The sequence below is a fragment of the Lactuca virosa genome, chromosome 8 (genome assembly GCF_052849685.1).
Source record: "Lactuca virosa cultivar CGN04683 chromosome 8, Lactuca_virosa_CGN04683_v6, whole genome shotgun sequence".
In the NCBI taxonomy this organism is placed as follows: Eukaryota; Viridiplantae; Streptophyta; class Magnoliopsida; order Asterales; family Asteraceae; genus Lactuca; species Lactuca virosa.
In genome coordinates this window covers 296,677,806-296,687,447 of record NC_136433.1, presented here as the reverse complement: position 1 = coordinate 296,687,447, position 9,642 = coordinate 296,677,806, and the positions used below count along the sequence as shown (strand labels likewise).

The 9,642-nt window shown below is 40.3% G+C and overlaps 2 protein-coding genes across 2 annotated transcripts; both read left to right on the top strand.

Annotated features, from left to right (window-relative positions):
- The first annotated feature begins 569 nt into the window (after window positions 1-569).
- On the top strand, window positions 570-2,786 carry LOC145131643 (uncharacterized). The gene has a single exon (XM_079066304.1). The coding sequence runs from the start codon at window positions 570-572 to the stop codon at window positions 2,784-2,786; it is 2,217 nt and encodes a 738-aa protein (XP_078922430.1).
- Window positions 2,787-4,078: 1,292 nt separating this feature from the next.
- Window positions 4,079-4,444, top strand: LOC145131642 (putative mitochondrial protein AtMg00860). Its single transcript, XM_079066302.1, has one exon. The coding sequence runs from the start codon at window positions 4,079-4,081 to the stop codon at window positions 4,442-4,444; it is 366 nt and encodes a 121-aa protein (XP_078922428.1).
- Window positions 4,445-9,642: the final 5,198 nt, after the last annotated feature.

The window sequence follows — 9,642 nt, the reverse complement described above, 5'->3', positions numbered from 1 at the left end:
GAGAGGTATTGAACTTTACTGGGAATTACACTCTGTCTAACGCAACTTTTCTTTGTTAATCAAGAGCTTGTTTGGTTAATTTAGTAAAAAGTTAGATTTAATTCAAAGAACTTATTTTGATTAAATGATTTTTTGTAATAGAGGTCATTAGAGCTTGTTAATGAACCTTAGTACCAGTTTAAACAAGTGCATAGTCAAATATTGTGTTGAAGGTTAATTATATGATTAGGGGTGTTACCGCGAAACTGGAATTGCTTTCTTTTATTTGAATTTACATCACTTTAAATTTAGTCATGTTCTTGTCATTTTCAATTTCTATTAGTTTAATTTTCAGAAATACCCCCCCCCCCTTTTATGTTTATTGCATTCATAAATAATTAGTTCACGCCTTACGCAAAGAGGTGTAAACATTAGGACCTGTCCCTGAGGATCCAACCCTGCTTACCTGTACTACTTGTTAGTGCAATAAAGTAATTTATTTCATATTTTTATTTGTTTAAATCGTGTACGACAGCGGTCTTAACAAATTGGTGCCGTTATCGGGGACACGGTAAAACACTAATAGTTTTATGCCAAGATCTTCACGTACAGCTGATCTGATTTTTGATCCAGAGATTGAGAAGACTGCTAGGAAGCTAAAGAAGGAGGCAAAACTTCGGAAACAACAAGTAGGAACCTCAACCTCCTCTCCCCCACCGCACTATCAAACGCCCACAGCACAAGGCACCCCCTTGTGGAACGAACCTGAAAACTCATTTCAACCTTTTCCAAAAGCACCACCTACTTCACCCGTTAACAGCCCATTCAAGACATACTCCTCATCATCTTCAGACAAACCCGAACTCACAGACTATTCTGAAACTGAAACAGAATCCACCATGAGCGAAAACGGAGATGAAGCTGAAAAAACTCTCCGTGAGTGGGCAACACAAGAGGTTACCCAACAACCTCTGTGTATCACCTTTCCAGAAGCTCAGAACTTTGAGCTTAAATCCGTCTTAATTCATTTGTTACCCCCGTTCCGAGGCCTTGAGAATGAAGATCCTCATAAATTTCTCAAGGAATTCCATGTCGTTTGTTCTGGAATGAAGCCCCATACAATTACTGAAGACCAGATCAAATTAAGGGCATTCCCCTTCTCAGTTCAAGATGCAGCAAAGGAGTGGCTATATGACCTCCCGTCTGTTTCAATAACAAGCTGGAATGAACTCGCCAAACTTTTTCTAGAGAAATATTTTCCGGAGGCGAAAGTGTCTAATCTGTGCAGAGAGATTCTAGGTATAAAGCAAGGCAAAAGAGAGGCTCTCCACACTTATTGGGAGCGATTCAAGAAGTTGTTAGTCCGATGCCCACAACATGGCATTAGTGATTATCAGTTATATCAGGGTTTCTGCGAAGGATTGATACTTATGGAGAGGCGACTTATAAATGCATCAAGTGGAGGGTCGCTATCAGACATGACACCAACAGAGATCAGGGCACTAATTGAGAAGCTGGCCAATGAATCAAAACATTCAGCAACTAAGGAAGAGTGGTACCTGGACCATCGAAGAGGAGTCGAGGAAGTGAGTAACGCCCACCTGGAATCCCAAATTTCAGAATTGACTAAAGCTGTCCTTTTGTTGACAAAAGAAAAAGGTATTGAGCCAAAAGTCAAACCTTGTGCGATCTGCTGCAAAACCGGGCACCCAACTGATATGTGCCCAATACTTCAAGAAGATAATGAATCTGTGCAAGCCATGAGAGGATTTCAGCAAAGGCCATTTGATCAGCACCGCAACAACCAAGCTTGGGGAGGACCTCAAAATAGCAATTTCCAGCCAAGGCCTCAACAGAACTTTCAGCAAAGAAACCAATATCAAGCTCCACCTGGGTTTCAGCAACCTTTTCAGCAAAATCAGCACCAAAGCAATTTTCAGCAACCAGATGTTCAGTCACAAGCTAGTAGTTCCAGCATGTCTTTGGAAGACATAGTTAAAAGTCTTGCTACCAGTACCCAAGCTTTCCAGAATGAAACAAAGTCCAGCATCAAAAATATGGAGCAGCAGGTATCGCAACTCGCGAACTCCATGAGCAAACTAGAAGCACAAACACAAGGAAAATTCCCATCTCAGACTGAGAAAAACCCGAAGCACAATGCTTGTGATGTTACTCTTAGAAGTGGTAAAAATTACAAAGGACCAGATCAGCAAGTAGATGAGAAAGAAGAGATCGTGGTTGAGAAAGAATCTGAGGCGACTGAAGAGGTGCAGAAAAAAGATGGACCTGCTGAAGCTGAAGTGAAAATTACCCCTCCTCCTTTTCCCTCAAGACTGAAAAACACGAAAAAAGAAAAGGAAGACAAGGATATTATGGATTTCTTCGGAAAGATTGAGGTAAATATTCCCCTTCTTGATGCAATTAAACAACTGCCCCAATATGCTAAATTTTTAAAAGAGTTACGTACTTCAAAAAGAAAATTAAAAGGAAACAAAACAGTTAAAGTAAGCGAGAATGTTTCAGCTGTTTTACAGAAAAGGCTACCCCCAAAGTGTAAGGATCCAGGAGTATTTATTGTTCCTTGCAAATTGGGGAACCTTTCAGTGCCACGAGCTATGTTGGACTTAGGAGCTTCTATAAATGTTTTGCCATATTCACTTTATAAAACTATCAGGGTAGGGCCATTAAAAAGAACTGGAGTCATCATTCAGTTGGCTGATCATTCTCTGGTGCACCCAAAAGGTGTGTTGGAAGACGTTTTGGTTCAAGTGAATGACTTATATTCCCAGCTGATTTCTATGTTTTAGATATGGGGGATGACAACTCACCAAATTCAGGTTCCATTCTTTCGGGGAGACCATTTTTAAAAACTGCCAGAACCAAAATAGATGTTTATGATGGTACGCTTTCAATGGAATTTGATGGTGAAGTTATCAACTTCAATATTTATGATGTCATGCGTTATCCTGATGATGTTTCAGCCCTTAATTTCATTGATGTAATTGAGCCATTATATGCAGAATATTTTGAGATTGCTAACCGTGAGACACTAGCATTAGTGCTCCACAAAAATTTGTCTATTAATGCAGCTCAAGTTCTATCAGAAAAGTATGTGATTGATAAAGAAGTTCAAGAGATGGCAGCTCATATGGACCAGCAGAAAAAATTGAGGTATGGTACCCAAACTCTTAAATTACTAGTTTCTAATTCCAAGCTTTTTCCTTCTGTAGTGCAAGCTCCCATCTTGGAGCTGAAGACACTTCCAGAGCACCTGAAATATGCATACCTTGGAGAAAAAGAAACATTACCAGTTATCATATCCAACAAGCTGTCAGAAAAAGAAGAGTTGGAGCTGATTAGAATTTTGAAGGAGTATAAAAGTGCAATTGGGTGGACTATTGCAGATATCAAAGGACTCAGCCCATCTCTTTGCATGCACAAAATTTTGATGGAAGAAGATTATAAGCCATCGCGAGAAGCCCAACGCAGATTAAACCCACCAATGATGGAGGTGGTTAAAAAAGAAGTTATGAAGTTACTGGATGCTGGGATTATATACCCAATTTCTGACAGCAAGTGGGTCAGCCCAGTTCAAGTTGTACCCAAGAAGGCTGGAGTGACAGTGGTAGAGAACAAAGAAGGAGAGTTGGTTCCAACTCGGGTTCAGAACGGATGACGCGTTTGTATTGATTACAGAAAATTAAACGCCGTCGCCCGGAAAGATCATTTTCCTCTCCCATTTCTAGATCAGATGTTAGAGATACTTGCTGGAAAATCCCACTACTGCTGCTTGGATGGATTTTCAGGTTTCCATCAGATTCCAGTTGCTCCAGAAGACCAGGAGAAAATGACTTTCACCTTCCCTTTCGGGACATTTGCGTATAGGCGTATGCCCTTCGGACTTTGCAACGCACCCGCTACCTTTCAAAGGTGTATGGTTAGTATTCTTTCTGAGTATGTCGAAAATACCATAGAAGTCTTCATGGATGATTTTACCGTCTATGGAGACTCCTTTGATATTTGTTTGAAAAACCTCACAAAAATTTTACAAAGATGAATAGAAACGGACCTGGTCTCAAATTTTGAAAAATGTCACTTTATGGTTGACCAAGGTCTGATTCTTGGACATATTGTTTCAAAAAGAGGTTTGGAAGTCGATAAAGCAAAAATAGATGTTATAAAGAGCTTACCCTACCTGAAGAATGTTCGGGAAGTGCGTTCTTTTCTTGGTCATGCAGGGTTTTACAGGAGGTTTATAAAAGATTTTTCAAAGATATCAGTTCATATGTGCCAGTTATTGCAAAAAGACGTTGAATATAACTTCAATAAAGATTGCAAGAAGGTTTTTGATGTGCTGAAAAATCTTCTTACTTTTGCCCCCATCATTCAGCCCCCAGATTGGAGTTTACCATTCGAGATAATGTGTGACGCCAGTAACACTGCTATTGGAGCTGTTCTAGGATAGATAAAAGACCGGGTTCCTCACGTTATATATTATGCATCAAAAACTTTGGATAATGCCCAAGCAAATTACTCTACCACAGAAAAAGAGTTGCTGTCAATTATTTTTGCATTGGAAAAATTCAGACAATATTTGTTGGGCACGAAAGTTATAATCTTTTCTGATCACGCAGCCATTCGGTACCTTCTTGCCAAGAAAGACTCAAAGCCAAGGTTGATTAGATGGATTTTGCTGCTACAGGAATTTGATATAGAGATCAGGGACAAAAGTGGGAGAGAAAATTAGGTAGATGATCATTTGAGCCGACTCACTCTACCTGAAGACCCGACACCGATCCGTGAAACATTTCCTGACGAGCATCTATTCGTTGTTCAGAACCCTCCTTGGTTTGCTGATATAGTGAACTACTTGGTCTCCAGAGAACTCCCTTCAGATCTTACCCGAGCCCAGAAAGATAAAATAAAGAAGGAGGCGAAAAGATATGTCTGGGACGAGCCATATTTATGGAAACACTGTGCTGATCAGGTGATTAGAAAATGTGTGCCTCAAGATGAAGTCAAATCAATTCTGAATTTTTGCCATTCAGAAGCTTGTGGAGGGCATTATGGTCCACAACGAACCGCACATAAGGTCTTGGGCAACGGTCTTTATTGGCCTCATATTTTTCGTGACTCTTTTCTATTTTGCAAAACTTGTGAAAGGTGCCAAATGACTGGGTCTTTGACATCTCGTAATCAAATGTCACTTACTCCAATCTTAGTATGTGAAATTTTTGACGTTTGGGGTATAGATTTCATGGGTCCGTTTCCGCCATCTTTCGGGTTTGTATACATCTTACTTGTTGTGGATTACGTGTCCAAATGGGTCGAGGCAAAAGCTACACGAACAGACGATGCCAAGGTTGTAGTTGATTTTGTCAAGACAAATATATTTGCTAGGTTTGGGACACCAAAAGCCATTATTAGTGATCGGGGCACGCATTTCTGCAACCGCACCCTCGAAGCAATCCTCAAGAAATATGGTGTCAAACATCGGGTATCCACAGCATATCACCCGCAAACCAACGGGCAGGCTGAAGCTTCAAACAGACAGATTAAGGGCATTATAGAGAAAACCATCAATCCGGTAAAGAAAGATTGGAGTATTCGATTGGATGATGCGTTATGGCTCACCGGACAACATACAAAACTTCTATCGGTATATCACCATATAGAATTGTTTTTGGCAAACCTTGTCGATTACCGGTTGAATTGGAGCATCGATCATATTGGGCTGTCAAAAATTTGAATATGAGCATGGATGAAGCTGGTAAGAAAAGAAGATTGTATATCCAAGAGTTAGAAGAAATCAAGAATGATGCTTACGAGAACGAAGCAATCTATAAGGAGAAGACGAAAGCGTTTCACGACAAGATGATCTCGCGAAAGGTATTCACTACTGGTAAAAAGGTACTCTTATATCACTCTCGTTTCAAACTTATTTCCGATAAATTGAGGTCTCGTTGGGGGACCTTTTGTTGTTACTAACGTGTTTGATCATGGTGCTATAGAAATTAAAAGTGAACAAACAGGAAAGATTTTTAAAGTAAATGGTCATCGTCTTAAACCATTTTACGAAGGGTTTCAAGTTACAAATGAAGAAGTGGAGGTAGTCGAGGTCCCGACTTACCGCAATTGAGGAAACCAAGTAACAATCTTGAGCCAACGACAGTAAAAACGGGAAGCTTACCGGGAGGCAACCCGGGCGTTTGTTTTGGTTTCGTTTTATTTTGCAACTTCTTTTTAATTTTTGTGTGTTTTTAGCTACTTAGGTCATCCCTTTTTAACTGAATCGTGTTTTTAAAATAAAAAGTGACAGAGAGAATTTGAAAAAAAAAAAGTAGAAAAATACAGTTTTGGTGGAACCTGCGACCGCAAGCCCAGTCTTTGCGATCGCAGGTTATGCATTTTGGGGTCGCAGCACGTCATCGAGGTTTTCTGGATCATTTTTCACGAAAAAAGGGAACCTGCGATCGCAGGTTTAGTACATGCGATCGCATGTATCACAATTTTTATCATGCCTCACATTTGAAAGTTAAATAAGCGATTGCACTATTTTTCTCAAAACCTGCGATCGCAGGTTCTATACCTGCGATCGCATGTATCAAATTTGTGCAACTTACCATTACTTGCCTCGAGAAAAGCGCCAAACGGTCATATTTTAGAAACCTGCGATCGCAGGTTCTCCCTTTGCGGTCGCAGGTTGTGTTTTTTGCTATAAATATCGGTCGTAGCCTCATTTGTAACAACCACACTTCAAAACTTCTCTCTGAAATCCACTACATTTCGAGTTCTTTCACCAACAAACACTCAAATCGTTCATTTTTCATCCAAATCAAGCAAATAAAGGTATCAATATCTTCTGTTTTACTCCTACAACATCTTTACGGTAACGAAATCATGTTTTCACGGTTGAAATTCTCCAAAAATATCATTTTGTTCATTTGAAATTTGAATTTTTGTGAGTTTCTTTTTTAGATCTACGCTTCGTTAGTAATCCGCAGGCCACGAAAAGTAGAAACGTTTGCTCACGACGCAATTCAGAAGAGATTCATCCGGACGAAATTTCAAAAATCAAAAATTTTTCAGAGGCGAAAAATATACTGCTGCTTAGCGCACAGTCAGGTATTTTCGTTCTGAAACTGACTTCTTGTTTTTGTTATATATTTGTGCGGGCTTGCGTATCCGCTTGGGAATAGTTAGAGATAATTATTTTTGTTTGATTATTATTTTCTTTTACCTGGAAATTGTGCCTACCTTGTCCCACTTTTGACTTGAAAAAAAAATGCCCATTAGACCATCTCGTTCACGCAGACAGGTTGACGCTCCAGAGCCGTCATACACTGTCCAGTTGGACAATGTCACTGTGGATTTAGGTTCACAGGCTGCACTCGACTGTTACCAGCGGCTTCTCGACCGCGATATTTTGCCACAACTCTGGGCCCCTAGCCGTACATTAATGCGGGAACTTCATATTTATGGTTTCCCTCCTGATTTACGGCCCCTAGCCGTAAATCAGGAGGGAAACTTAGCTTTTCGCATTTTTAGCACCCCTCACACTATTCACGTGGACCAGTTATGTACTATCTTCCATACCCCCATCACCAGTTTATCCCAGCCCACCCCCGCTTTTGACGTACGCGAGTTTTAGTACTCCATCACTGGTTTGGAGTCTTATGATTCAGCCCAATCCGTACAGACTAGTATCGTGCACCCTTTTCTCAAAATTGCATTGAAAATTATATGCAATATCATTTATGCACAGATTGAGACTACAAAAGCCGGCAAAGCCGAGCTTTTTCTTTTGTGGTGCATGATCACCGGGTCGCACCGCCCGCATTTTGGTGATATTATCATCAAACGATTCCATAGAGTTATAGCCCTTCTCACCGGCGGTGCAATTCGTTGTGGTGGTCTAATTTATGTCATTGCTCGCGCCCTCGCGGCGCAATCTCCTCCGGGATACACCTCCTTTGCTGGTGATTCTTTCCGTTTGACCCTGCAGACCATTCGGGCTATGCACATGCTTCGTACTGCCCCAGGTGGGTATGTTTGGATGCAGGGTCGCTCCACTTATTTCAAGGTCACGGGCCCTGATGTCATCGCCCAAGCAGACCCCATTAGCGACACTATGTGGGTTCTTCCGTCGAACATCCCACCACCCCTTCGCCCACATAGGGCGCAGCAGGTCCGGCGTCCACAGTCTGATCGTCCATCATCGTCCACTCAGCACCCAGATTACACTGACGCCACACCTATCTCTTTCAGTCAGCCTGATCGAATGCAGACTGACTATCAGGATCAGACCCACCCACCCAACCATCTCACCCTGACCCCAACCCCCCCTTCACTTACCAGCACTATCTTGACCTCTGCCAGGATATTGCTTCTCTTCAACAGACTATGACTGGTCTCCACTTCGATTATCAGCTTTATAGCTCTCAGGTTACAGACTATCGTGACGAGCTCTTAGGTCTTCGCGACGATTTTACTGATTTCCACGACGAGTTCTTCCGTCGCTATACACCCCCGTCAGAGTAGTTGTCTTCCACTCCTCCCTAAGTATTGAGGACAATGCTTAATTTTAAGCTTGGGGAGAGGATTTACTATCCTTTTGTAAAAAGTTTTTATTTTGTCATTTTTATTTTTTTTTTAAAAACCAAAAAAAGATTTTCTGTTTTTAATTTTTATTTTTGATTTCTAAAAAAATCCAAAAAAAATTAAAAATTTTAAAAATCCAAAAAGATTTTTCATTTATGTTTTTATTTGTCATTTTATTTCTTCCTAGTTTTTCTAAAATATTTTCATTTTGTTGCATTTTGCATTTGCATATATAAAAAAAATGAAAAAATGAAAAAAATGTACGAGATGATGACATTCTTTACATTCGATAGCTCCATGAAGTGGGATATTGAGAATTGAAAATGAAAAAAAAATCTGAAGCGACCTGATTGTCATTGGAAGTGTAGAATCAGCTGTCATAACCAGGGGACCCAAACACCGTGACTCGAGACCCCAACTTTAGATAATAAAAAAAATGAAGTACTGAAACGTTCTTGTGGGCGGTAATAACAGCTTAAGGATGATTTGCTTCTGAATGTTTAAAAAGAAACTTTATTGACAACTCTGGACCCACAGAACATGACCCTATTTGTTGACATACATTACTCTCGCGGTAACAGAGAACTTAAGTATCAGATCTACACAGTCAAAAGAAAAAAAGAAAGAAAGAAGAAAGGGTACAACGTCATATCCAGTACCCAAATCAAGAATTTCAAGCACTCAATTGAAGAAATTTCAGGAAATTTTAAAATAAAGATTGAAGAATTCAAGCTCAAAACGAAGTACAAATCAAAGTTCAATCAAATTAGAAGTCGTTTCAAAGTTATATATGGCGAATGAAGAACTGTGTGATATGATACTTGTGGCTCTCGAAAAATTGAAAGCATAGAGTTCGGGCTCCTACGGGGGTTGGCCCTTGCTGCTTCGGCCGAAGCTGATTTGGTCATGTGGGTTCTTAAGGATGCGTCGATCCTGATTCTTACTTATCTAGTCTTAAGACATGAGATCCGGACTATGTTATTTTCTCTCATAAGGCTAATTAAGGTATGAAGTTTCAATAAAACTAGGGTTGGACTATTGGGTTACACCGTTTCGTGGTCT

Bases quoted from the DNA above. Each gene is read 5' to 3' on its own strand.
- LOC145131643 (XM_079066304.1), top strand. From the start codon at position 570: ATGCCAAGATCTTCACGTACAGCTGATCTGATTTTTGATCCAGAGATT.
- LOC145131642 (XM_079066302.1), top strand. From the start codon at position 4,079: ATGGTTGACCAAGGTCTGATTCTTGGACATATTGTTTCAAAAAGAGGT.